The 27,703-nt window shown below is 33.4% G+C and overlaps 6 protein-coding genes and 1 long non-coding RNA gene across 15 annotated transcripts; 3 read left to right on the top strand and 4 right to left on the bottom strand.

The window, feature by feature from the left end:
- On the bottom strand, positions 1,005-4,989 carry LOC104706035 (AP2-like ethylene-responsive transcription factor BBM). Its single transcript, XM_010422162.2, has 9 exons — positions 4,610-4,989; positions 3,797-4,211; positions 3,023-3,105; positions 2,877-2,885; positions 2,685-2,773; positions 2,435-2,508; positions 2,218-2,268; positions 2,017-2,093; positions 1,005-1,915 (listed from the first exon to the last, which is right to left on the bottom strand). The coding sequence occupies exons 1-9, from the start codon at positions 4,842-4,844 to the stop codon at positions 1,206-1,208; spliced, it is 1,743 nt and encodes a 580-aa protein (XP_010420464.1). The 5' UTR covers positions 4,845-4,989; the 3' UTR covers positions 1,005-1,205.
- LOC104706037 (putative RNA-binding protein Luc7-like 1) lies at positions 9,417-13,764 on the top strand. Of its 6 annotated transcripts, XM_010422165.1 has the most exons (14): positions 9,618-9,708; positions 10,005-10,091; positions 10,192-10,244; positions 10,365-10,533; positions 10,624-10,687; positions 11,176-11,255; positions 11,335-11,482; positions 11,832-11,893; positions 12,078-12,140; positions 12,509-12,567; positions 12,699-12,951; positions 13,037-13,080; positions 13,168-13,395; positions 13,484-13,764. In XM_010422165.1, the coding sequence occupies exons 2-14, from the start codon at positions 10,047-10,049 to the stop codon at positions 13,500-13,502; spliced, it is 1,287 nt and encodes a 428-aa protein (XP_010420467.1). In that variant the 5' UTR covers positions 9,618-9,708; positions 10,005-10,046; the 3' UTR covers positions 13,503-13,764. The 6 variants fall into 6 exon arrangements, 4 of the variants coding, with proteins under 4 accessions (XP_010420465.1, XP_010420466.1, XP_010420468.1 ...); XR_002032952.1 differs by lacking the exons at positions 10,005-10,091; positions 13,484-13,764 and having other exon boundaries at positions 9,417-9,708; positions 12,699-12,748; positions 12,870-12,951; positions 13,168-13,327; XM_010422163.2 differs by lacking the exon at positions 10,005-10,091 and having other exon boundaries at positions 9,417-9,708.
- On the top strand, positions 15,456-16,809 carry LOC104706038 (heavy metal-associated isoprenylated plant protein 21). Of its 2 annotated transcripts, none has more exons than XM_010422167.1 (3): positions 15,456-15,612; positions 15,851-15,926; positions 16,354-16,809. In XM_010422167.1, exons 1-3 carry the CDS (start codon positions 15,535-15,537, stop codon positions 16,647-16,649), a joined length of 450 nt encoding a protein of 149 aa, XP_010420469.1. In that variant the 5' UTR covers positions 15,456-15,534; the 3' UTR covers positions 16,650-16,809. The 2 variants fall into 2 exon arrangements, with proteins under 2 accessions (XP_010420469.1, XP_019084574.1); XM_019229029.1 differs by having other exon boundaries at positions 15,524-15,612; positions 15,855-15,926.
- LOC104706039 lies at positions 17,020-22,546 on the bottom strand. Of its 3 annotated transcripts, none has more exons than XM_019228530.1 (4): positions 22,500-22,546; positions 18,559-18,638; positions 17,462-18,309; positions 17,020-17,360 (listed from the first exon to the last, which is right to left on the bottom strand). In XM_019228530.1, the coding sequence occupies exons 1-3, from the start codon at positions 22,544-22,546 to the stop codon at positions 17,504-17,506; spliced, it is 933 nt and encodes a 310-aa protein (XP_019084075.1). In that variant the 3' UTR covers positions 17,020-17,360; positions 17,462-17,503. The 3 variants fall into 3 exon arrangements, with proteins under 3 accessions (XP_019084075.1, XP_010420471.1, XP_010420470.1); XM_010422169.2 differs by lacking the exon at positions 22,500-22,546 and adding an exon at positions 18,740-18,822 and having other exon boundaries at positions 17,020-17,352; XM_010422168.2 differs by lacking the exon at positions 22,500-22,546 and adding an exon at positions 18,740-18,822.
- Positions 19,190-19,845, bottom strand: LOC104706040 (probable calcium-binding protein CML32). The gene has a single exon (XM_010422170.2). The coding sequence runs from the start codon at positions 19,684-19,686 to the stop codon at positions 19,273-19,275; it is 414 nt and encodes a 137-aa protein (XP_010420472.1). The 5' UTR covers positions 19,687-19,845; the 3' UTR covers positions 19,190-19,272.
- Positions 22,876-23,563, bottom strand: LOC104706041. The gene has a single exon (XM_010422171.2). The coding sequence runs from the start codon at positions 23,395-23,397 to the stop codon at positions 23,176-23,178; it is 222 nt and encodes a 73-aa protein (XP_010420473.1). The 5' UTR covers positions 23,398-23,563; the 3' UTR covers positions 22,876-23,175.
- LOC104706042 lies at positions 25,747-27,596 on the top strand. The gene is made up of 5 exons (XR_754406.2): positions 25,747-25,852; positions 26,051-26,056; positions 26,202-26,267; positions 26,821-27,080; positions 27,175-27,596. It is a non-coding gene; the product is annotated as an uncharacterized LOC104706042 (long non-coding RNA).

Raw genomic sequence — 27,703 nt, forward strand, 5'->3', positions numbered from 1 at the left:
TAGAGTCTCCATTGCCTTCAAGCTAAGCTTTCGTTTTTATAATATTATTTTTTTCTATAGAATAATTTTTTGACATTTTGCTGGAAGTGCAACAAACTCACTGATCAATCCATCAGCTTGACATATATGTTGTTCTTTCACCGTCGCGGTTTCCTCAAGATTCACCTTTTTGTAACTTGCCTGTCTCTTTCAGTTTACTCACTGTCCTAATCTCATACCTTCTATCTTAAATAAGTTTTCGATTCGTATTTTAAAGGAAGATTTTTGTTGGTGTTAACTGTTAAGTTTATATAAAAAGGCAATTAAACTGAAGAAAATAAATTAAATCTAGTAACTAACAAAAAGAAATATACTAGTAGAGTAATTTTTATTAACATATTATAAAGGGGGCTTGGTGAGTAGAGTACAAGCCAAGTTACGTTCTTCTGTCCCTAATTAGGTGAGTTTTCTGCATACATAAGCTTAAAGAGAATCTAAAGATGAGATGCGTTTGTGCTTTTTCATCAGCCTTTCTTATCTATTCGAGTTCCATGCTAGTTTACCTTTGCACCAGTCCTGTCGTCCCTCTTTTTGATTATTCTCAAATACGAAACGGATGATCAGTCTATCGGCGATCCCAACTAACCAACCCAATTACCACACAAGTCAATCTTTGGGCCATACGTGATACGTCCACACGTTGAGCAGGGTCGTCACGTACCCACGTTAGCAACCCACCACGGATCTTGAATCCATATCTACTTAAGTAGTTTGTGTAACCAAGGCCAAAACATTGAAAAATTTATATTTTTTGTCAAATTTGGGAACTGATACATTATTCTTAACATTAAAACCAGAATTTTTGAGTCTCTTGCCAAACCTATCTACTGCAATTGCATCCTATACCTACAATCTTTAAAAGAAAAATAACAGAATTGTTCACATGGTTGATCTTTTTATATGAAAGAACATAGCATAAATTTGTGATCACACTATTTATACACACACAAAAAAACATGAATCCATGAAACAAACAACATTAATACAATACTAATAAATTGGGCTAGAATGCTAAAAAAAATGAAATGATCCTTAATCAGAAAAATTTATCCAAATAATCGAAACTATGAAAAAGTTTTAAGAAACTTACCAAAAAAGAGAGAAAACAAAAACAGATTCAAACTGTTCACAACATAAAGCAAACTAAAGATCTTTTACTTATCTTTCTAAGTGCCATTCCAAACGGTAAACATTGAAGCCCCTTCTCCACCACATTCCCCATGATAGTACATGTTAGAGCCAACATTATTCGAAATCGCCACCGGAAAATCTCCTTCCGGAATCTGCTGATGAATTTGCTGTTGTTGCTGCCGCTGAGCATAATAATAATGGTTTCTTGCGTTGTAGGCAATCTCAGCAGCAGTGAAAGCATCGCAATTAACCGATGTTCCAACAGGGATTGCAAATCCTTGATAACCACCATAACCAACGACATTCCCACAAACGGTAACCGAATCATCAGAAGTGGAACTATGATGATCGATCGAGTTACTCAAGAAACGTTGTTGTTCTTCCTCTTGTTTGGAACAAACCCTAGTACTCTCAGAAGACAAGTTTCCTCCATTGTAATAACCAACGTACCTCTCCTGCTGTTGCGGCAATACGCTCAAGTCCATTCCCTGGTGATGCTGAAACGCAGCGTTTTGCCAACCGCCAACATTACTTGCACTCTCTGAAACGTTGTTACTGATCATCATACTTGGAACCGGACTGTTAACTTCCTTGAGACGTTTTGCAGAACTACCAATAGGTAGACTTGGGCTCTCGAGGATTGCTTTAACATTGTATCTGCTCATGTCAAAGTTAGTCACTGCGCTTAATCCTCTGAATTTAATGGCTGCGATGTCATAAGCCTCTGCAGCCTCTTCTTGTGTGCCTACAAGATTTGTATATTTGTGCATAATTAATATCTACTGTCTGTAGATTTGATTGAATAGTGTAACACTGTATGAGAATAAAATTAATAAAAAAACTTACCGAAAGTTCCCAAGTATAGGTCTTTGTTACCGGCGACTCTTCCGATCCTAGCTTGCCACCTTCCATGTTGGTGATGCCTTTTGAACCCATATTAGAAGAAATTACCATTTATTTTAGATTCATAGTATTATATTAATTGTTATATATACATTAAAAAAAAATGAAAGTATTGTATTTGTTCTGTTTATTTATACTAAGTACCTTGTTACTCCTCGATAAATCGATGCACCACGAGAGAAACCACTACTTTTCCTGCATATTTTAATGGTTATTATAAATATTTCCTTGTAATATTAATGAGTTTATAATGTGAATTACAAAATATCAATAAATATATACGTGATGGGTTTCTATCATGTAATATAGAACTGGATAATATATGTCATATGCAATAAATTTCAACAGTTCCATTATATACCTGCGCAGAGAGGCAACATACTCTTGCCTAGTCATGTGCTTCATCTCTTCTACCTCTTTCTCATAACTACTCATCTGAATATTATATCCAGCCAACATTATTAGTTTATTGTAAAAAATGTAACGATATAAACATGACATTCAAAAGTAAGATAATTAAAAAAAAAAAAAAGAATTATTCAGCCATTAAAAAAGAATAAAACTTGTTTGGAGATAGGAATTTATATGAATTATTGATTAATTTAACTTACGGGGAAGTTAGTAGTAGTGGTGGTTCCCCAATATTTTAGTGCGGCTAAATCGTAAGCCCTAGCTGCTTTTTCTTCTTTGTCATAACCTCCTGCATGATCAGATAACAATCTAATTAGATTATACTTAAAGTAGATCTACTAGTCATGTACATCTATTTATAGCTTTATATGGAACTTATATCAATGACTTACCCAAATAAACTGAGAAGATAAACACCAGACGCCAATTTTGGAAACACACATGTAAATTAAAAGAAACCTAGATTAGTTCGAAAATAGATACTGGTGTATCAAATTATACATAAATTGAAAAAAGAAAAAAAAATACATATGTATACCTTGTCTTCCTTTGCGAGTTTGGCCTTCTCTTTTGCAACTGTTGTCCCATAAATGTGCCTCATATCTTCCTGTCCAACGATGCCTGAACATTTAATACAAACAAATGTGAGCATACCATATATGTATTATTACTCTATATATCTAAGCCCATATGCACTAATTAATGTATCTTTTTAATATATATCTAGGAACATTCCGTAGCACTCTTTCACCTTAACCATTAGAATGTCCCAAACTTTACCAAAAAAATCATGATTCATGTGACATTTTAGACAACAGAAATATATAAATGGATGAAGAGAACCTTGTAACACCGCGGTATATAGACGTTCTTTGTCCAAAACTCTCAATAGTTTTCTTTGGTGTAGCTTCAACGACATCAACAATAGTCTTCTCTTGGACAACATCATTATTATTGTTGTTGTTGTTGCTATCACAAGTGGTAGATGAATTCATAGAGAGAGACAAGCCTCGTGCGCCATTACGATTGTCTTGATGATTACCATTAGCCACCGGCTGATTACTCAGCCATGTTTTTATCATTGAAAGGCCTAGTGAGCCACCACCACCACCATCTCCTCCACAANGTATGTATTATTACTCTATATATCCAAGCCCATATGCACTAATTAATGTATCTTTTTAATATATATCTAGGAACATTCCGTAGCACTCTTTCACCTTAACCATTAGAATGTCCCAAACTTTACCAAAAAAATCATGATTCATGTGACATTTTAGACAACAGAAATATATAAATGGATGAAGAGAACCTTGTAACACCGCGGTATATAGACGTTCTTTGTCCAAAACTCTCAATAGTTTTCTTTGGTGTAGCTTCAACGACATCAACAATAGTCTTCTCTTGGACAACATCATTATTATTGTTGTTGTTGTTGCTATCACAAGTGGTAGATGAATTCATAGAGAGAGACAAGCCTCGTGCGCCATTACGATTGTCTTGATGATTACCATTAGCCACCGGCTGATTACTCAGCCATGTTTTTATCATTGAAAGGCCTAGTGAGCCACCACCACCACCATCTCCTCCACAACCGCCACTTCCATCTCCAACGTTCTCGTTGGTATTGTAAATCGTACTGTTGCGGCCGAGGAAATTCTCAAGCTTTGGTCCATTTGGTTCATTATTGTGGATGGTATTGCATGCACCACTATTGATGTCCCAATCTATAAACAAAAAAACAAAGAGATCCCTAACTGATTATGGTTTGTTGAGTTCGATTCATAACCCGCATATTATATTCGAAACGAAATGGGATTTGATTTAGAGGACACAAATTAAACATATGTACACAAAATATGTGTGATCATATTTTGATATTGATTAATGGAGAATAAGAATATGTCTAGATCATATATTTGACTAAGTTTTTAATTCATGAGATGTGAACAAGCACCAAACCCCACTCATGGAAATTCTCAAAAGATATGAAATCGATAAATAAGCAAAAACAAAAATAGGGTTACGTGCGTGAGTCTTGGTCTTTGTTCTATGCATTGGAAGAAGGGGAAAATGAACAAAAACAAGAAATAAAATAAATAAATAAAAATTTTAAAACAAAAACCTCGGGAGTGACTATTGTTGTCTCTGGTGAAAGCTTCGAGGACGACACCAAAAGGAGAAGCAAACGATGTTTGAACGGCAGAAGACCCATCGGAGGCAGCAGCGGCCAGATCGAAGCAGTACTCTCCGGCGACATCTACGGCGGTTGTAGTGGGAGAAGAGTCGAGGTCCGTGTGGTGATGATTTTGATCATGAGGAGAAAGAGAGAAACCCAACCAGTTATTCATTGAGTTCATGTAATCTAATAACTCCTTGTTAAGAGATGATGAAGAAAATAAGAAGAACTTAGTTAGGGTTCATGCATGAATGGGAGAAAGAAAAAGGTTTGGTGTTAAATGAAGAGAGAAGAAGAAGAAGAAGAAAAGTCAAAAATATAATGTTCATTTCTTCCGAGGCGACATAATATGCGCATTTATATAAAAGAAGTTTGCAATTAAAATTCAGAAAGCAAATATTAAAAAACAGTTGTTTTTTGAAAAATGTGGAGATGTATTGGTCGGTTTGAAGGGTAGGGGTAGTACTGTAATTCAATAATCTCTTAATTTTAATTTGTTTTAGTAACATTTTAATTATTCAGTCAAAAACCCTTTCAATTCTCTGTTTCACTCTCTCTCTATCTCTCTCTCTTCATGCGCATAAAAAGGTTAATGTAAAAGACAAAAAAGTGTAACACAAGGACCAATAGTAAAATCCAAAAACTCACTCGCTGTCGATTTAAGACCAATGATGCTGTGTCTGTTAGAGACATGTGTATGTTTGGACGTATAACACGACCGAGCGATTGCGTTTGTGTTAGGCGATTCGTCATTTTTAGTATTTTTACATCAATCTCAAAGTTAAACCAATAAATAAATAAATAAAAAGAACTCGAAGATTCCTGGTTTTGTACTTTGTTATATTTCCCGGATTCCACGAAACATATGTTTCTCAAGAGATAGGTTGTGCAATATACACCACACATGATCTTGATATTTACGATCTTGATATTCATGTTTGGTTCAATATGCTTACTTTAAACCTTATAGAGTAAAGAGTTACGACGTTTAAATTTTTAAAATTGTGTCTCGAACTCAATTTGACATGCATGTATATAAAAGCATGTAATGTCTGGTGGTTATGGTTTAATTAACCAATAAAAACGTCCCAAATTTCAAAACAAATCTGGTTCGATCCTCCAACTATCACGTTGCAAACGTAAAAAAAATAGTAAATAATACTTAAAGGAAGTATAATTACATAAGATGTGGATGACAAGTAGGGATGCTAGAGATGTACATGCTAAGCAAAAGTAAAGTAGTTGAGCTTATCCGACTAGTTTCGAATTAATAAATGAATTAGGGTAATTAGGGAGGAAAACATAGGGTATACACATGGATCAATGAGACGATAGTGAGCATGTGCATGGGTTTATAATCTTTCGAATATATATACAATTTTAGTTTTTTGGACTTTCTTTTGTAAGATACGATTCAATGGATTCTCGTCGTCTATTTAAATTTACTTTCTCAATTATTATGCCTGCAATATCTAACACACCACCAACACACGTTCTAGAATTGCCTCGTACCTACAAAATCACATTATTTATTTCCTAACAATTTGTTCATATCTGCTTTATATATCCCCCAAACCTTTGGTACCCAATAATTTCAATACCTCTAGATCTAGGAATTAAAATAGTTTTTACACTTTCGATACACGGTTCAAATTTTCTGATCTCTACAAAAGAAACTTTAGATTTCACTTGCTATATATATTTTGATTCGGGACGATATTACATCGAAACGAGTTTGAAAACAAAACAAAATGTTTATCATTCAATAATAACAGAATAAGACTTCATTTGCATGTATTTAATTAAAAAAGCGAAAGAGATGAGGTTTTAGACTTATCATCCAAAGTTTCGTGTGAAAATAGTATTACTTGTCAAAACCATAGGAATCAATTATCATGATGTGTTATTGTAAATACATTGAAGTGAGAAACACCTGTAGATTCCATCTGAAAATAAAAGGAAACACCTGTAGTTGAAGATAACTACAAACTGACAAGAGCGTATGACTGAAAATAGCAAGATAAAAAATCTGAAAGTAGTAGAAAATCTGAATACGAAAAAGAAACTAAATGAAAGAAAAGTGTTAAAAACAACAACAAAATAAAAAGTTTAAGAAAATGTTACTATTAAAGTCAGATGGATGATTTTGAGATATTTGTCAGTATAAATGCTGCTGCTGCTGTTGCTGCTCTACCATTCCCCCACCCAATACCTTTTACTTTGCCCATTCATTGTTCATTTGCATGCACATTTTTACTCATTTACTATATACACACATTAGTATATGTCATTGATGTGAAATTACTTCTTTGAACTTGATCTGGAGTTGCAAGTCAATTTTGTTTCCTTTTGCCTAACATGTTTTTAGTCAGAACTCAGAAGTAGTATTTTATCTACTCTTATATACATTCCGATATTTATGAGACAACCTAGGCGGCTGTTTACAAAAGTATATAATTAAATAATTCGACAAGCTAATTAATTCTTTGGACATTATTTAGTATTTTAAAAAGTAAACCTAATACTACTATTTATAAACCTTTTTTTTTCCACAAACTACTATTTATCAACCTTATTTATATTTTTTTTCTCATGTTTCTTCTTACTAGTAGATAAAATTCTTCTTTATAAAAAAAAATTGTAAAAAAGACGAATGTGGAAATGATTAGGGTCTGCGACTGCAAGAAGTCTGCCTTGCGTACTAAAACCCATAACATTGTCACATTGCAATTGCATCAGCCACAGCCACAGCCCACAGCCAGTGTCATTGTCATATCATCATAAGTACTTTATATTTATGCTCTATTCTATATTATTCCATATTTTTCAGAAGACAAACAAATCAACATTTTCACTTTTTTCATTTATATAAACATGAAAAGCTTTTTGTTTCCCCCGGCTAAAGCGGGCTAGTTTCTTCTGTTTCCACTCCACATCACACTGATTCTTTGCATGACTGACATCTCATTTTCTTTTTCGACAACTTTTTCTTTTCTTATGATAATTTATTACTACTACTACTTGTATTTATTGGAAAAAGAAAACAATCTTGTATTCGTTCAGAGATTTTATAATCGATCGAATGGTAAAATTATTGGCGTGCGATACACACGGTCCCATGAATGATTTGTAATTCAAAAAAAAAAACATGTTATACAATATGGAACAACAACCAAAAAAAACACAAAGTATAATGTTAATTAAAAACATTAAAATGGAAAAATATGCTACAATTATATACTTTTAAAAACAATATAAGGCTCAATTTCTATTTGAAAAAGAACTAAGAGTTTTTTTTTTTCTCACCACGCAACTGATGCTAATTAGATATCTTTTCATTTTAAAAAACATATTATACATAGATGATTATTTTGATCCCGATTCCATTATATTCTGTCAATTAAAGAAAATATTGATATGTTACAATTAAAAGGATAAAATCGAACGGGAAAAAGTAATAGTTAGACCATCTCTAATGGTTTTCCCTATTTTTTTCTCTTCTATTCTCATCTCTAAAATAGAGATTGCTATTGTTTCCTCTGTATCTAGAGGAACTCTATTTTTTTCCTTTATATATAGAGGAAAATATAGCAATCTCTATTATAGAGATGAGAATAGAGGTGGGTTAGAACAAATTTACCTTTTAAAATAGATTGCTATATTTTTCTCTATAAAATATTTATAGAGGAAAAAAATAGAGATGCATTCGAGATGTTCTTAAAGATTTCTTATTATGAGTTACTTCAAGTGGATAAAAATGAGATAGTAACAATGCAATTTTTGTCCTGGAGTTACAGCTCTATCTCCGTCCACATATGAACTCAAGCTGGAAACAGAAAGAGATTTGAAGAGTCGATGTGTATGCTAAAGTGAAGAAATGCAAATCGAAAACAATTTTCGCAGCAAAAAAACAAAAAAAAAACGTAAGAAAATGAAACATTAATGGTATATTGTTCAAGAAATATAAATGTCACGCTCTGTCGTAACTGCAACAACAAAAGTATGGTGTAAAAATTAGAAACCCAAGTGTTAGTTAGATTTTGTATCTCATTGTTCTTTAGTGATCACCGTTTTTCTAATCTCTTAAAGCAAAACTTGGATCGATTCATGGTTGCATTTTTCTTCCAAGAATAATCGTCATCCATAAATTGGACTCAATCAACTAGAAGTCTAATATAATTATCTTTCTCTCTGTCCATCGTTTGTCTTATAGGATATGGATCTAATTATGTTACTTCGACACACACAAACATCAGACAGATTTCAAAATACCAATATACTAAAGGAATACTTACATAAGATATATGGATCCATCCAAGATGTCAATTTCATAAAGTCCATTTGTCATCATGATCATGGACTATATAAGTACCTAATTAACACATAATGTTCAAACATCAAACTACTAATCAATAGTCCGTTTACGAGTCCGATATCACAAACTACTAGCAAATTGCACGAGTGCAAAACCTAACGCATCAGAGTTCATTTTCAACCAAAAAAAAAAAGAGGACACTCAAAACGATTTTTTAGTGTAACCGAGCAGTGATGGCATTTTCGTAAATATCAGCTTAATTTTTTTTTTTTTTTTCTCTCTTAAAAAAAATTATAAAATTATAAAAGGTTTTTTCTTTCGTACATTACCCCAATACTTTTAAATTGTCACAATAAGCACCTAATATTAATTTGGGTAAAATCTTAAAAATTGTTCCAACTTTAGGGACCTTTAAAAACACAGAACCCTAATTACCAAAAATCTTCAATGTGAATTGTAAAAGCTTCCGATCAAAAATTTTAAAAACCCAATACAGTAGTCTCTGTGTCCGCAGAGAAGATCAGGTTTGGTGATTCAGAGAAATCAAAAGTGTGTGGGTGAAATAGAGAAAGAGATAACGAAGATGGACGCAATGAGGAAGCAGCTCGATGTGCTCATGGGAGCTAACAGAAACGGCGACGTGACGGAGGTGAATCGCAAATACTACGACCGCGATGTTTGCCGTCTCTACCTCTCTGGTCTCTGTCCTCACGAGCTTTTTCAATTGACGGTGTGTATATATACATCTTTCTTCTTCGATTCCCATGTTTTGTTTCTTAAGCTCAATGGCTTTTATCATTAGTATCTTGTGGAAAGGGGAAAAAAAACCCTAATTTCCTCATCTCTTCTGAGCACGGGGTCGATGAGACATGATAAATATTAGTAAGAGATAGCTTTGATACATGAATTTTTAGTATTGGTCTGTGTTAGTTGATATAGTACTTTGAATAATGTTATAAATTCTAGCTTGATTTCGGGGGGAGGTTGTTGATTTAGGTAACAGTGTGAAATTTTTTGTTATCACAGTGGCGCTACATTGCTACTGCATAGTCTTCGTTTTGCTCTTATATGCATATTGAACACTTCAGAGTGAAATTTTCGGGTTCAAGATTCGTAAGTTGTTGTACATCTGAACTTTGTGTTGGCTCACTTTTTATATTAGTTGGCTAGTTTGATCTGTGAGTACTCTTTGACATGTTTGTTATATTATCAGAAAATGGATATGGGTCCTTGCCCGAAGGTGCACTCTTTGCAGCTGAGGAAAGAGTATCTTTTTTGAACGAAAGTAGAGTCTTCTTATGTGTAACTCTGGAACCTATCTTTTATTTTTTATCCTAATATCCACATAAGTTTTCAGTGGAATGTTTTGCTTTAACTCCTCCTAAGATATAAAGAAGCAAAGGCAAAAGGTGTTGACAACTACGATAGGGAATTGGAAGATGCGATAGATAGGCTTATTATTGAGTGTGATAGGAAGATTGGTAGGGCCCTTAATCGTCTTCAGGAAGAGGATGCCAAAGCTGCATTTGCAATTTCAGTCATCCAAGTTACTCAGGTGATTATCTAAGTTTTAATTTATCAGTTCTTTTTGTGTTTTTTTCCAACTCAAGCTTTTTCCTCATTATTTTTTTTTTTTTTATTTCAGTCACCTGAAATTCTCGAACTATCGAAGCAAATCAAAGAGAAGATGAAGGAAGCAGACCTGCACGGTAATAGAAAAGAATTTTTTAAAAAATTGCTGCTTAATTGACCACTATATGTTCCTTTCTCCTTGAGGGTTTCTTATGATTAGAAGTTCATTGCGGCTCATATAAATCTGGAACATTTTGTGTCTACATTTTGTTGGTATTGTATTTTCATTGTTATTTCTGTAGGCTTCTCTACAACATCTAGAGTAGGCTATGAATTTGGAAGTGTTTTTTGATATGTGCTTGCTTCGACGAACAAAATAGTTAATTTACTTTAAAGCTACAAGATGTAAATTAATCTTTTCATCTTGTGGAAAATAAAGTTTTCCTGTAGTGGTGCCAGAGGTGACTCTTCACCTTCTCTAATTAGTCTGAAGTTGAAAAAATCATCTTTCTATATAATTGGCACTAAATGAATTGAATGTAAAGCTTCTGCTAGTGATCGTTGTGTGATATATAAAACTTTGGATGCTACTATATTATTCAGAAATCATGTTTTCATATCGCAGATCTTGAAGGCAAAATGGATCCGAAGATTAGAGCTCTCGAGTTAGTTGAAGAAATGAGGATTAAAAGAGCCGACCTGCAGGTGTGTCATCATGTAATTTGCTATTTGCTGTGCTTGGTACATTGTTAACAGTCAAGTCCTTTGTTTTGTTTCCCTACAGGCTGTGCTACTGTTGGATGCCTTCAACAAGGATAGGGCATCCTTGCCACAGCCCGTGCCAGCTCAGCCACCAGCTGCAGTATTACCTTCGCCTGATCCTCGTACTCAAGAAATGATCAATGAAAAATTAAAGAAAGCAGAAGAACTTGGTAAGGGGCAAACCTCTAAGTCATATCTGTGGTGACCTTGAACCGATAGTTCTCTAAGTTATCATTGCAGTTGTGCCAAATTTTGGTTTCTATAGTTGATCGTATCATTTTTATATTCAACTTTCTTCGCCAATGTGTGAGTTTCTGGTGGCTGATCTAGAAATTTACTAAGCCTATTACTTGATTCTTTATGTATGTACAAAACTGAGCTTGGGAAGCCTTTGTGATAGGCAGTGTTAGTCTGTTAGAAGAAGGCAGTTTATAGTTACATACCGACAGAAGGAATATTTTAATTTTCCAATGTTGGGAACAGCCACTTTACAGTTATGATATCTGTATGTTATTTCAGGTGAACAAGGGATGGTTGATGACGCGCAGAAAGCACTAGAAGAGGCGGAAGCACTTAAGAAGGTTTGTTTTCTTTTGTACATTTTTTTTTTTGTTTGGTTCTTATCTCTGAGGTGCTTCATAGGATGTGGAGATGTTAATGAATTCTATCAACACTGGGATCTCTCTTCTCGGTTTCTGTAAATTGCTTGAATAGCTCTGCATGTTCTTTATGTCTTTCCCTACTCACTTATCGTATATGTTTCAGGTTACTGTTAGACAAGAAGCTGTAGTGGATTCAACCAAGTACACTGCTGCTGATGTGCGCATTGTAAGTCAAGATCATCATTTTTATCACCTTATCTCCGACATAATAATCTATTGAAATTTTTTTCGTGTAGCGGCCCTCAAGATTCTTGATGCTTAGGTATTTGTTTAGGCTGATGACCGTTAGGATTTACGGGAGATAGTCCTGCTTCTAGTAATTGAAAAGAAGTAATGGCTTATAAGTTTTGATAGGATAATTTTTTTTATTTTCTCTTAGTAAGGTGCAGTGTTCTCAATTGTTTAACAGCTTAATAGAAATTGCTTTTGAAGAGAAGTATACCATCTTCTCATCTTTTCTCGATGAACCATCTCTGTTTCTTTTACCAGCTTGTTAGTTGGTAGCCCTCACTCTTTGTTCTTTTGTTTTCTCAGACAGACCAGAAACTGCGTCTATGTGACATATGTGGAGCATTTTTGAGCGTCTATGACAGGTTAGGTTTGGTTACTCAAACATATTTATGCTTTATGGTTCCTTGGTGTTTCATAAGAAAGCTAGAGATAGATTCTTGGGTTGCAAGTGGTTCATTATTTGACCCCGGCTATTGTACCTCCTTTTCACCAGCAGGCTATTTGGGCCCAGTTTTACGAGGATTACTTTTGCAGCTAATAAATGTGCGTTCTTTCTTGATTTATTGTGCCTGTTAGAGATATGCAATAGAACTTTAAACTACAATTATGTCACCAATTGTTATTTGCATTTGGCAATGTCAAAAATCTTTTGTACTGCCTTTAGTGATCGTCGGTTAGCTGATCATTTTGGAGGGAAACTACATTTGGGTTACATGCTGATCCGCGACAAATTGGCAGAGCTTCAGGTAAGAGTCATAGAAACTTTCTACTGTGATTTTCCTGTTGGTCTCAATGTATGCTGTATAGTTATATTCTTTCTGTTTTCTTCAGGAGGAGAAGAACAAAGTTCAGAAGGAACGGGTTGAAGAAAGGAGGTTTACTTTTCTCAAGCTTTTAAACACTTTAGTAGTTTACTTCCTTCAAACTTTAACATTTTTGCTGAAAATCTTAACCAATCTCAGATCAAAGGAAAGGAGTAGAGAGCGAGAACCAAGTAAAGACAGAGACGGAGGAGATATCCGTGACCGTGGAAGAGATGTTGACCGTAGGAGTAGAGACCGCGACAGGCACCATGACCACCGTGAACATGACAGAAACTATAATCAGTCACGTGGCTATGACTCAAGAAGCCGGCGCAGTTCGCGGTCCAGGTCAAGGGAAAGACAACCGATGGATTATGATCGCCGCAGGTAACTTTGATAAATAACAGAGACACATCCTTATTGTTACTGCAAATCTTTTGGCTGCATTTAAATACGTACTTTAACTACCTTGCAGACGCCATGACCGCTATTAAGACCCTACCAAAGATGATTGCACCAGGTTTAAGAGGTTCTTACGGTTGCGTTTAGGATCAATTTGGAGTGCCAGACCCTTTTTTTTTCTTCTTTGCTTATTGTGTTTTCAGGTCTTTTGAGATTGTAAGTTACTAAGAGAAACTTCTTCAGATGTTTTTTTTTTCTTTCTCTTTTTACTTTTGTGTTGACATCAAAGACTTGTGAGTAGAAAGATTGGTGTTCGAAAAAAAAGAAAAAGAAAGAAGGATTGTGATGATCTCATGTCTCTCTCTTATGGACAACGTTTTATCATTCATCCAAACACCACGAAAGAAGACGACAGTCTAGTTGACCAAAAAAAAAAAAACCAATTCGTGCTTTCAAGGTCCTATTCAATTTCTTTAACCGGTGGCAATTATATACCAAGACAAAAAAAAAATCGTATACTAGCTAGCTAGTACTGTAATTACTAATTTATTAGCTAATGACAAGATTAACGGTTGATTTAAAGCCTTAAAGACCACCACACACACAAGTCGCTTAGAATCTACGAGCGATTTAAAAATTGTCTGATATGTTTCAGTAAAGTTAGAATATAATAAAACTCTCCTACCAAAAAAAGAGCATAGGTTCAACGTCAAATCATCGTATTCGCTCCATGTTCTCTCGAGTTTCTGCGTACATCTTACTAAGTTAAAAAGATACCAAGTGAGTCTAGCCTCATGGAAATTTCTATATTTTTATCCCAAAATCTGAAACCTTAACACCATTTACACCTCGTTAGAAACTCATCACCGTCGAATTTTATTGCAACCTCTTTTCATCTTGTCATGCCCAAAAGTGTTCGGTTCAAAACGTAGATCAGCAACAAAAAAAAAAACATGAGACAAATGTATTGTCACCGAGTTAGTGTCTTTGTAGCACCCTAACCAAACTTCTTTATAGAAACATAGTATTTCTCGATTATTTCATACAATTTCCTACTTCCTAGTCTTTTATCAGCAAAACAACCTACATAGGTAAACATCTCTATTCACAAACTATTTATGTCTATATAGTTAATTTTTTAGATATCTATGTATTTACTGAAAATATCCAAATAAAAATGCTACTCTATCCAATAATAGAAAAAGGGAAGGTCAAAGTTCATTTGTAACTCAACATCACACTGTATCACAAAGCATCTCAAGTTTAAGCATTGTTCAATGCTTTTTATTCAAATAATAAATAACGGACACAATTCATTTTAGTGTTGAAAAGGCATCTTATAATAGTATTTCTATATAGTTTAATGATTTTTTTTTTATAGTTTAATGGAATCATACTACTAGCTAGGCAATTATTGGAACTTTGTTTTAAATTAAATAATAATTGGGTGATGCACAAGCTAGCCATACTCTTTTGAATCGAAACCAAAGCAAAGGTCAATAAAAAAAGAGATTTGTATAATAAAACAAGGCCAATAAAAGAGCTTTTTAAGATATAAATTCTCATTGCATTTATATAAGTAAAAGAGTTTAAGATCAAACATAGGTTTTTTTCTAATTAGAGCACGCCTATTTCGGTTTTATAAAATTCAAGTCGAATTGAAGACCACATTTGAGGAGAAGATTCATTTCTCACTAAAATGTTTTTTTTGTTAATCTCATGTTTTGATCTCTAATAAATTTTTCAAAAAAGACATACCAAATCAACCTTTTAATTCTTCTACAACTCTCTCGTCCCAAATTATTGAGTTTATTTTGAAAAATAGATTACTAAGAAAACCTATATATAGACATGGAATCTTGAATGCATGTCACGTAACTCTCTTCTCCTTCTCTATTAAGAAAGCCTATATCTTCTTCTCTCTGCCTATATATATACTCTCTCTCTCTCTCTCTCTCTCTCTCTCTCCTCTCTCTCTCTCTCTCTCTCTCTCTCACACACACACACACACACATACTCATAGATATATATATACAATATACACACATACAATACATACTTACACACATTTGATCATATTTTTATATACATAATTTTTTCTTGTTGAAGAGAAGAGAGATAAGAATGGGGGCATTTGATTACATCTTTAGCTTTTGTTCATATACATACGCCAATGCCAAAACCAAGCGTAAGCCATTGCAGGTCTGTTCTTCTCTCAATACCTTCACAATTCTGCTCTTTCATCCTTTCTTTCAAATACTACTCTATATACATGTACATATCTTGATTTGGTTTAACATCAAAACTATATGCTAATACGTTATATGTGTATGCCAAATAATAATAATCAAATGTTACGTTTCAAAATGTGAACATGCTCTTTGTTTCTTTCTTCTTAAACAGATGTTTATTGGTATGTAATTTAATGGGGTTTGTGTAGACAGTGGATATCAAGGTGAAAATGGACTGTGATGGTTGTGAAAGAAGAGTTAGAAACGTGGTTCGTCGCATGAAAGGTATTCTTTCTCATCTCTCTCACTGACTTTGAATCAAAACTTTTCCCCAATCTCTCTCTTTATTTTATTTTATTTTACCTTTTTGTTTCCATTTCCTTTATTCTATACGCTTTTTTAGTTTCTCTTTTAAAGATTCGTATTCCCTCCTTAAAATTGCAAAATTTATAGCTGGCAAAAAATACAGAGTTACAATTACTAATCATTTGCTCATTCCCTTGCCAACTTTTATAGTCCAAAAATATTATGGGTCAAATGGTCAGGAATCTATCTTTATTTACATTACATATATTAAGAGTCGTTCTAATTATCAGCAAAAAGTGATCCAATTATATTTTTCATATACCTTTTTTTGAGTCCTTACAGTTTTAGTAGTTTTTAAATAAAATAAATCTTGTAATCTAAAACATTTTAGAACCAACCGGTACAGGAGTGAAATCGGTGGAGGTGAACCGGAAACAGAGCCGAATAACGGTGAATGGACACGTAGACCCAAACAAGGTGTTGAAGAGAGTGAAGAGCACAGGTAAAAAGGCTGAGTTTTGGCCGTACATACCTCAGCATATGGTCTATTACCCTTTTGCTCCTGGCATGTACGACAAACGTGCCCCTGCAGGCCACATCCGTAATCCCACACAATCGTTTCCAACCGCAAACGCTCCGGAGGAAAATTACGTTTCCCTCTTCAGCGACGACAACGTACACGCCGCTTGTTCCATCATGTGAGAGGGTTGTATTATTCACTATCTCTAAATATATATTTCTTCTTTGTATACTATTGTTACTTTTTATCTTCATAACAAAACAAAAGGTAATGTAGAAAAAACTTTGTAATAAAATTATAGAGACAACACTTCAAAACGGAATCTATTTATATTTCGAACAATATTTGTTTTCCAATAACCATAAGCTATGTAGAATCTTACGGGTGGAAGTAGGTATAAAGGACCAATTAAGCAGCTAATGTTTTGTGAAATTGTCTAATTTCTTTAGGACATGAATGAGATACTTTGACGATAATCATATAAATGAGCAAGGAATAATATTAGGGAAGAGACCCAAAAATCAGCATCTTGTGATTTGTTAGGCAAATTGCTTCCTCTTTAATATTTTTCTTAGAATAAGCTTCAAAGGGCAAAGAGAGTGTCAACATTTACAAGTTCCAACTTTTCATACCAAAAGAAAACTTTTAAAGATCAAAGTGGGAATAGCTTGTATTCTTCATCCCCAAAAAAAAAAAAATGTCCAAGAGGGACCAAAGCATCTTTAGCTTTTCTTTCAAAGCTTCTTTCTTTAGAAGAAGGAATATAAAGATCAGAATCACGGCAAAGGAAAGCTGTTCAATCACGGTACCACATTACAATGACACAGTGTCATAAGACTCGATGCTGATGAGGCTGTTTGGTGTTCTCTAGAGAATGACTTAAACCTACAAAGCTTCATTTTGAATAAACAGAGAAGCAAGAAATTACTAGAAACGGATTTGCTAATTGAATCACTAAGAATCAATCTTTAAAACAATGAATGAATTTACTCACCTGTTAATCTATCAAGATCCTTTGAGCAAACCAAGAAGCTTTTTACCGCTTCTTCGCTTTCCTTATTCTGGACTGTGCCTTCTGCCATTTCTTCCTAGGCACTAGTTTACTCTTCGGCTTCAACTTTATCTCAGGTGTGAATTTAAAGTTTGGATCTCTCATGCGAGTTTGTATATTTTTAAAGAACTGCATGTTCAGTCTCTTGGGTCCGCCTTTTCTTAGCTCTTCATATTCAGGTCCTGAGATAATGTTTTCGAACGCTCCAATCAGTATGTCGACATCACTCATAACTTCCCACACGTTTGTGTAGCGCCCGTCAGGACCTTTGTTCAGTTTCTTCAGCGCGTTCTCAACAGCAAGCTTCCTCGCTTTTTTACCAGGTGAGAGCTCCTCGGGCTCATTCTCAGATTTCAGCAACTCAGAGATTGTCCTGTACTTTGGTTTCTCTTCAAACTCAAACAACTTATCTAAGTACTTATCAGATGCCTCGTTGGGACGTGGCTCTGTTGGTATATCGTCGTCATCATCACCTTCATCGCCAGTCCACAACGTTTTCTCTTCATCACTTCCTGACCAGACACTGTATAGTTCATCACTGTCGTCTGCATCAATTAGATCAGAGCTATCTTTAGCTTGTTGTCTAGCTTTCTTGATCTCTTTTTCAAGGCGGTTTCCTCCACTTTCTTGTCTTGTATTCTCATCACTCTCGTCTTCACTTCCTGACCAAAGAGTATCATCATCATCTCCCATTTCTTTCTCCCAGGCTTTTCTGAAGTCTTCATCACCAGGTTTCACATTACCAAACAGATTGTAATCTTTACCTCTTCCACTTGCATATAACCTAGTTGCTGCAATTGAATATTAAAAACACTGCTTTTAAACAATCCATTAGTATTAAACAATCAACGATGAACAAAAGAAACGAAACTTTAAAAGAGTCGTGAGCAAACAAACTCTCTGCGGCATTTTCACAAACACCTAATCTACAACTTGGACGAATCCGAATAAACCAAAAATATCAAAACCCCATATACAAGAAGACTCGGAGAAAGCATATAAACTACAAAGATCAAAAAAATACTGGAGAAAATTGAAACCTTTTAAGTTGTGGCGAAACCCAGTAAATACCCAATTTTGAGTACAAGTGGCAGGATCCGAAAGCAAGAGACTTTGCGATCTACAATTAAAACAATCGACGAAAATAAGTCAGCTTTTGAATTCGATTTGAACGATGACTAAACTGAGATATCTCTATCTATATACCCAGAAAGAACCAACCTTTTGGTTAGGGTTGAGAACAGAGAGAAGAAGACTCTTCGCGCGAACATCTTTTAATTAACCGACGACACCTGTGCTAGGAGGCTAAAATTATAAGTCCATATTTATAATTTTCTTTTTCTTTTTTTTTTGGTCAAAACAAATATCAATTATCAAATTTAATTACTTTCAGTGTATTTTCTCTAATTTCATTTAATAATTTCAATATAAATTTTATTTGTTCTAGTGAAGAAAAAAATTCTCTTCTCGTTCTTCTTTGTGTTAAATTAATATTGTTTATCCATAGAGTCCAAATCAAACCGAATCAATTTAACCAACAGAGAAAAACATATCACAAAAACATCTTGAGATTTGAGCAAGGAGATCACCAGAGTGATTTGTAACGAAACGTAATTTGTCAAAAAAATATAAATTATAAACTGAAATAATTAATAATTATTATAGTTCCCACATATTGTTAGAAAGAGATCAAAACAAATCCAAACCAAATTCATAAATAGTTAAACATGATCATATTGACTTATTATATATTGTTAGTTAAAAAACATCATAGCTATAAACTCTTCAAAGTCCACAAAGCCATCACCGTCTGCATCAAAAGTTTGAACCATCACAACACATTCTTCCTTTGTACGGTTTTCTCCTAGACGGTTCAACACAAAATGAATCTCACTCGCCGATATCTTCCCGTCACCATCTATATCATGCATATCAAAAGCTTTTTTCAGAACAGTTTCTTCATTATATTTTTCTAGCGCCAAACCCGAAACAAATTCCTCCATGTCAATTTGACCATCACCATCCACGTCAAGCATTCCAAACATATTTTCAAGTTCTCCAGATGTTACTGAAGGAGTAAAAGCGCGTATTGCTTCTGCAAATTCGTCCCATGAGATTTTCCCATCTTTGTTTTTGTCAACTCTCTGAAAGACCTTTGCAATAGACATCCTTGTTGTTTTGAGCAAGGGAAGATGATGATCTAGATATTATGAAAGGTTTTTTAACAAAAAAAAAAAATTAATAAATGATTCGATGGAAGAAATCAAAAACCAAATCTATATTTATAGGAGAAAATCGACTTAGATTCCTGCTAAGATTTGGTTTTGGAATGTGAAATCTAATAGCGTTATGAATGGATTTTTTAGACATTTATTTCTTATTTTTAATTTTTGCAAATTGCATTTTATCTCTATAATAAATATCATTTTCTTGTCATCAACATGCTTTATAAGAAATTCTTTAAATATAAATAATAAATATAATGCTTTAGTATCATAGTTTCAAAATTACTCATTAACAAGATTTTAATACTTGTCAATTGTATCAATAAATTGTTTGACACATGTCAATTCTACTATTCTAGATTTACTAAAATCATTATATAAAATATGTGAAAGTTACAAACTTATCATAAAAAAGAAATTACACATAAATAACAAAAAAATATTAATATATTAAAAAACATTTAAACTAATTTCTAATTTATTTAGAGAAGATTTTTTCATATTATAATATTATCTCAAATTTATATACAAAATCCTACTATATTAATTGAGAAGTAAAAATATGAAACTAACCTTATAAAGTGTAAAAATTTACATTGTCATGTCAGTGATCTGAAGCAAATGTTTAACTTTTAGTAAAGGTTAAAATGTAATTATCTCAAAAAAATTAGATATTTTTTATTTAATTTTGGTAAATTGCATTTTATCTCTGTAATAAATATCATTTTTTTGTCATCAACATGCTTTATGATAATAAATTCTTTAAATACAAATAAAAAATATGATGCTTTAGTGTTATAGTTTTATCTATAAATTGTAAAGACGTTTTGTTAATTATAGAAGATACTTTGTATATATATTTTGGGGGATTTTCAAAAATACCCTTTTTCCTATGTCACTTTTTAAAAGTACTTATTATATAAAGTTTAGTTTCAAAGTTATTCATTAACAAGATTTTGATATTTGACTATTTGTCAATTATATCAATAAAATGTTGACAAATGTCAATTTTAAATTTACTAAATAATTATATAAAATATGTAAAAGTTATAAACTTATCATAAAAAAAATCTACACATAAATAACAAAAAAATAATATTAATATATCAAAAAACCATTTAAACTAATTTCTAATTTATTTAGAGAAGCTCTTTTTGTATTATAGGATTATCTCAAATTTATATGCAAAATTGATGATTAAATTCAAATACTATATGATTGTTTATATTGTGTAGTCTTTTACATGATTAGTTTAATTCTTTTTATTATATAAAATTTGGTTTGAAAATTCATAACACTAAGCACCAAACATGAAGCAAATTCCTTAGCATCGATTTGACCATCACCATCCACGTCAATCACTCTAAACATCTTGTCAAGTTCTTCAGATGTTACTGAATGAGTAAAAGCGCGAATTGCTTCGGCAAATTCATCCCACCATATTCTTCCATCTTTGTTCTTGTCAACTCTCTAAAAAATCTTTGCAACATATATCATTGTTCTTTTGAGTAAGTGATGATGATGGAATATATTATCGGAGGGTTTTAACAAAGTAATAATGATTTTCATGGAAGAAATCAAAAACCAAATTTATATTTATAGGAGAAAATCGATTATTGTTTAGATTCCTGCAAATATTTGGATTTTGAACGTGAAATCTAATTGCGTTATGAATAGATTTTTTAGACATTTATTTCTTATTTTTTAAAAATCCAAAACTTTTATGGTTTTTAGAAAAAAAAAAGTGAAATTGCGCTGTATAACCAAAAATAAAACTATAATTTAAATACTAATTATACTAACTATATATCTATAATATACTCTGTATAATATGTATCAACAACACTTTTTACTCTTCCACCACCTTACCTTCACCCACTAATACCTTCACCCACTAATAAATCTACCTCTGGCCACTTTCTTCGCCGCCAATTTCTGCCGACTTCCGGCCAACTCCTTCGCCGCCGACCTCCGGCAAACTCCACCGCTGACCTCCGGCCAACTCCTCCGCTGCCAACCTCCGGCCACCTCCTCCGCCGCCGACCTCCGGCCACCTCCTCCGGCCGCCAACCTCCGGCCACCAACCTCCAGCCACCGACTTCTAGCCACAGACCTCCGGCAAACTCCGCCGCCGACCTCCGACCACCTCCTCCAGCCGGAGACTTCCGGTCACCTCCTTCGGCTACCTCTCCGACCGTCGACCTTCGGCCACCTCCTCTGGCTACCTCTCCGACCGCCGACCTCCGGCCACCTCTCCGACCACCGACCTCCGGCCACCTCTCCGACCGACGACCTCCTATTAACAGCCACCTCTCCGACCACCGACCTCCGACCATCTCCTCCGGCCGCCGACCTCTTATCAACAGCCACCACTCCTCCCCTACACAAAACACTAAAGTGGTAATTTTGCTCTATTCCTTTTCTAATTCTCTAATTTTTTCAAATATAGTGTTATATGCTGCTATGACTTTTTTATTTTGGTTATTGAGCTAATTCACCCTGAAAAAAAAGCAAATTTTCTTTTTTGTCTCCCCTATAAAACATTCTCTAAGGAAAAAGAGGAAATTTAAAACACAAAGTATCACACATGCAAGATTGGTCTCATGATCAGTGTGATCACTCAGGAACAGATCTTTGCTAAACTGGGACATGTTCAACATAAATAATGTTAGCATTCAATTTAAACAATGATTTTTTATAGTTTACATATGGAACTACAGGTGAAACTGATCTATCTACACCCATAAAGAACCAACCTTTTGGTTAGGTTTGAGAACAGAGAGAAGACTCTTCGCGCGAACATCTTTTAAATAACCGACGCCTATGTTATGAAGACTAAAATATATTTATTTTACAAGTTACAAGTCCATTTAAAATAAAACAAATTCCTTTTTTGGTCAAAACAAAATTATCGAATTTGATTAATTTCAGTGAAGTTTATCTGAATTCATTTAATAATTTTCAATACAAAAATTATTTCTTATAGTGAAAGAAAAAATTCTTGCGGTTTTTCTTTGTATTAAATTAATATTGGGTAATCTATTCCAGTTGTAGGAAAAAAAGAAAAATGGATTGGATTTTCATTAAAAAGTAATTAGAGTTTTATTTTAGTTTATGATGCAACGCCAATAATTCTCTTGATCATAAGCTTGGGTTCATTATAAAATTTTACTACCTTACACGAGTATACATTACATTACAAAGAACGGAAAAAGAAAACAAATTAAAAAGTATACATCAATGATCAAAGTAAAATCAAATAAGACTGAAAAGGCTCGATTCAAACACATAATATAATAATATTTTGGTCATTATTATACAACGATTACATATTCTTTGACTATGTGATCATATATATCTTATTAAGGAAAAAAAAAAAGTAGGAGCATTTAGTAGTCAAGCAAATACAAAAGCATGATAACGATGAGAAAGTCAAATGGGGATAGATCTTGAGACTTTGGGGTAGACATGTCTGGCTGGGTGACCCATGATACGGCGACCCTTGGCGTGTTTGAAGATATAAACCACCGCACCAACTGGCCACTCGATGATTCCGGTTATCAGAAAAGCCACGAACCCTAGCGTTGGTCCGACCACTTTGCACCGACATGGGTTTTGCCTCGTTCCGCACTGAATACACGCTGGAAACACCATCGTTGATTTTGAGTATGTAGTATTTGTACTACGATCGATGAGTACACAAAGAGCTAACTATTTATTTGATTGGAGAAATCAGGTTCAAGGAAAGAGTAGAGATGTGATTTGTTGAAGGTGATGAGAGACGACGGGTCTTTATAGAGATAAATCAATTGAGTTTATTTAGTATCTTTCTTGTTTCCACGTAGGGTCATTGTGTTTTATATTGTAATGGTCACAGATATTTTTGGGTTTGATGTCGGCTTGTTACTATTTAATTATTTTCTTGAATTTGAAGTTTTAAAGAGGTGTCAATGATAAGAAGATAGACACGTTTCGGGGCCAGCACAAAGGTCAGTATACACGTGGCTTAACGTAATTGGATGTTAGTTGTGAAACTCTCTTACGTATATAGGCTTTTTTTAGAAGGTCAAATTATGACTATGTCGGCGTGGCACGATGACTATGGTAAAGGTATTTGAAGTTTATGTAGAGCATCTCTATGCATGTCAGAAAGATCAATCGATTTAAGAATTTAATTCGGATAATCTACAAAACTCTATAACGATAGATCAAAACCAGTTTCGAGAAAAGTATGAAGATAGATGAATAATAACTCTCCAGATAATCTTCTTGTTTTTTTACTTATTTGCTTATGCACTCGTAATAATCTTTAGAAAAAACTATGGTATTAACATCTTAATAATCTTTTGAATAAGGGATGATGATGATGTAGATATTATGAGAGGTTTTAAACAAAATAAATAAATTAATAATGATTTGATGGAAGAAATCAAAAATCAAATCTATATTTATAGGAGAGCTTCGACTATTATTTAGATTCCTGCTAAGATTTGGTTTTGGAATGTGAAATCTAATTGCGTTATGAATGGGTTTTATTAAACATTTATTTCATATTATTTAATTTTTGTAAATTGCATTTTATCTCTATAATGAATATCATTTTTTCATCAATAAATTGTAAAGACATTTTGTTAATTATAGAAGGTACTTGGTGTATATATATATATATATATACATATCTTATTATATTAAAGTTTGGTTTCAAAGTTATTCATTAACAAGATTTTGATACTGTCAATTGTATCAATAAAATGTTGACACATCTCAATTCTAGATTTATTAAAGTATTTCTATAATAGTTATAAATGTTATAAACCTATAATAAAAAGCAAATCAACACATAAATAACAAAAATATATATTAATATATCAAAAAACATTTAAACTAGTTTCTAATTTATTTAGAGAAGCTCTTTTCATATTATAATATTATCTCAAATTTATATGCAAAATCCTACTATATTAATCAAGAAATACAAATATGAAACTAACCTTATAAAGTGTAAAAAAATTACATTGGCATGTCATTGATCTTAAGCAAATGTTTAACTTTTCAATAAAGGTAAAAATGTAATTATCTCAAATTTATTAGACATTTTCAATTTAATTTTTTTAAATTGCATTTTATCTCTATAATAAATATCATTTTTTTGTCATCAACATGCTTTATGATAATAAATTCTTTAAATATAAATAACAAATATAATGCTTTAGTATAATAGCTTTATCTATAAATTCATTAAATTGTAAAGACATTTTGTTAATTGTAGAAGGTACTTTGTATACATATCTTATTATATAAAGTTTGGTTTCAAAATAGTTCCTGCAAAGTTTTAGATGTAAACTCAGGTTTGGGATGGTGGTGCTGTAATAGTGAGAACCATACCTTATTATTGGTAGCAAAGTGTCTTCGACGGAGTCCTTCCCCCCTTCGTTCGAAGCTAGAAGCTTCGTTGTGGGCTATAGAGTTTATTATCTCTCGAGATCTGCCTTGCCAGAGTTTTGAGACGTACTGTGCGAAGCTAGTTGCATTGGTGCAGTCTTCTGAAGATTGGCCGGTGTTCTCCAACCAGCTAGATGATTTTAATTTGCTCAAGGATTCTATTCTTTTTCGCTTTCTTTTTATCCAGGATTTCACGCTCGTCTAATTTGAAGGTGGATTGCCATGCTAGAACTTCGAGATCTCTTACTTCTGTAATTTCTTTTGTAAACTTATTATTTCTTCTGGTTTAAGCAACCAATTTTGGAATTATTTTTTAATTAATGTTTGGTTGACAAAAACAAAAAGTTTTGGTTTTAAAGTTACTCATTAACAAGATTTTGATATTTATCAATTGTATTGTTGATAATGTCAATTTTAGATTTACTAAAATAATTATATAAAATTTGTAAAAGTTATAAACTTATCATAAAAAAAGAAATCTACACATAAATAACAAAAAAAATATATTAATATATCAAAAACCATTTAAACTAATTTCAGGAAGCAACAAATAAGACGCGATACGTATCAGTTGGATAGAAAAGACAATTTTTTTTTCATTCTCTTCTCTTTTTTCTCTCTCGAAGGAAACGTCAGGCGATCGTCCATGCGATTCACCTCAAATCCGGTACGTGATCTTCTTCTTCGGTGGTTCATTTCGATTTCTTCCTCTCTTTTTGTTTGATCTAATTCGATTTCGATGAAGCTAAGATTTACAGTATTGTGATCTTTGAGTTATTTGTTTGTTTGTTTGTTTCCTTTAGATTTACAGTTTTGTGATCTCTGTAAACCTAAGGTTTTTTTTTTTTCTGTTATTTTTCTGCAGGTTTTGGTAAAAAGTTTTCTTCTTTTACGTTTCTCTGATGGATCTTTCACCACTAGCTTCATTACCAACATTGGGTTTGTGGATATATTGAATTCAGTTATGTATGTTTTGATTTTGTTCCTCGACTCTTTTTTGTTTGCCTTGATTGTAGCATTGACTTTAAGATAAGACACGATTGAGCTTGATAGCCAAGAACGGTTTCGGACTATCACTACTGGTGAGTTTTGTTTGCGGAGTCAGTACTTAGAACATTAATCATCTTATTATGAATCAAGTTTGATAGATTCTCAAGGAGATGAACACCTATAACAGTTATTGAATGTGCTGTGGTCTCTTTTGTAAATGGAATGTATTTTTCCAATGCCGCTTGATTGAGTTTCTCTTTGTTTGGCTGGTTACTTTGCTAGGTCTTATATTGTTCATGTTGTTGGGTTATTTCATAACTTTATACTTCATCTCTTTGTATGAAATCTGCTTGATGAGTACTGTATTTAGCATTCCCATTTCAAGTTAGAAAGATTGTTGAGATGAGATTGACGACAAAGGGCATCATTCTGGTTTGCAGAGCTTTCTTCTTTTCTCATTTCCCCTAAAATCACATATCACAAAAAGGCATGTGACACTGATAAGAACAAAGCTATGAAACTGCTCTTATTGATCCAATTGACCAAACCAGACAGACTTGATTAATAAGTAGCTCTTTACATCTTCACGTAGACCCTCTGTGTCATCTTTGGATTATAAGTCAATCTTGTGTTTCATTTGTGCAGGTATCTAAATCAATAGGGGATGCATATTTTTGAAGCGCCCAGAGTTCTCTCTTGACCCTTCATTCCCACGGTTCCAACTTCCATCTCGCAGTACGGCTACAAAGACCGATCTTATCAGCACAGCCTTCTGTTTTTACACAAGTCTTACAAACAAGCGACAGCTTTGTGATATTTGCATTAGATGGACTCTGGGAACATATGACCAACCAGCAAGCTGTAGAGATAGTGAATAAACACCCTCGTCCTGTATCATACAGGCTGTATGTGCCCTACTCAAGATATTCATAATGGTTTATTCCTAGTTTTTTTTTTTCGGCTTTTTCTGATGTTTATATATGAATGAAACAAACACAGGGAATAGCTCCCTCATGGTCTGTCAAGACAAATTTGAGTCTGCAAGGCTCCATCAGAACAGAGTTGATGCCGCCAAAGCTATGGAGGGTTGTGTGAACAGATCCATTCAGGATAATCTCGATACATTGCCTCATATTGTGCAGAGAATGAAGACGTCATTCTCCATTGTCGATTAATAATCCTCTGTTCGGAAGAAGGGGCATCCTTACTTTTGCCCCTTGCTAATCATAGTTATGTCTTTTCATTATCACTCAATAGATAAACACAATGGGCGGTAGGAGTAGGGTATGGTTTAAGTATATCAGACCAAATGCTAAACAGTTTGTTTTTCACTTTATATAAGATTATAAAGATCTTGAACAAACAAGCTTTTTCACAATATGTGGTATGAGGCATAAACATGTCAAGAATTTATGTTCGTATTTTTTATCGATTTAGTAAAATATGCATAATATTTTAATATTTTTTGTTTTCTTTTTTAACGTAATATAAATAATTGAAATAATTGTTTTATTATTTTAGATTATTA

This window comes from Camelina sativa, chromosome 8, assembly GCF_000633955.1.
Source record: "Camelina sativa cultivar DH55 chromosome 8, Cs, whole genome shotgun sequence".
Lineage (NCBI taxonomy): Eukaryota > Viridiplantae > Streptophyta > Magnoliopsida > Brassicales > Brassicaceae > Camelina > Camelina sativa.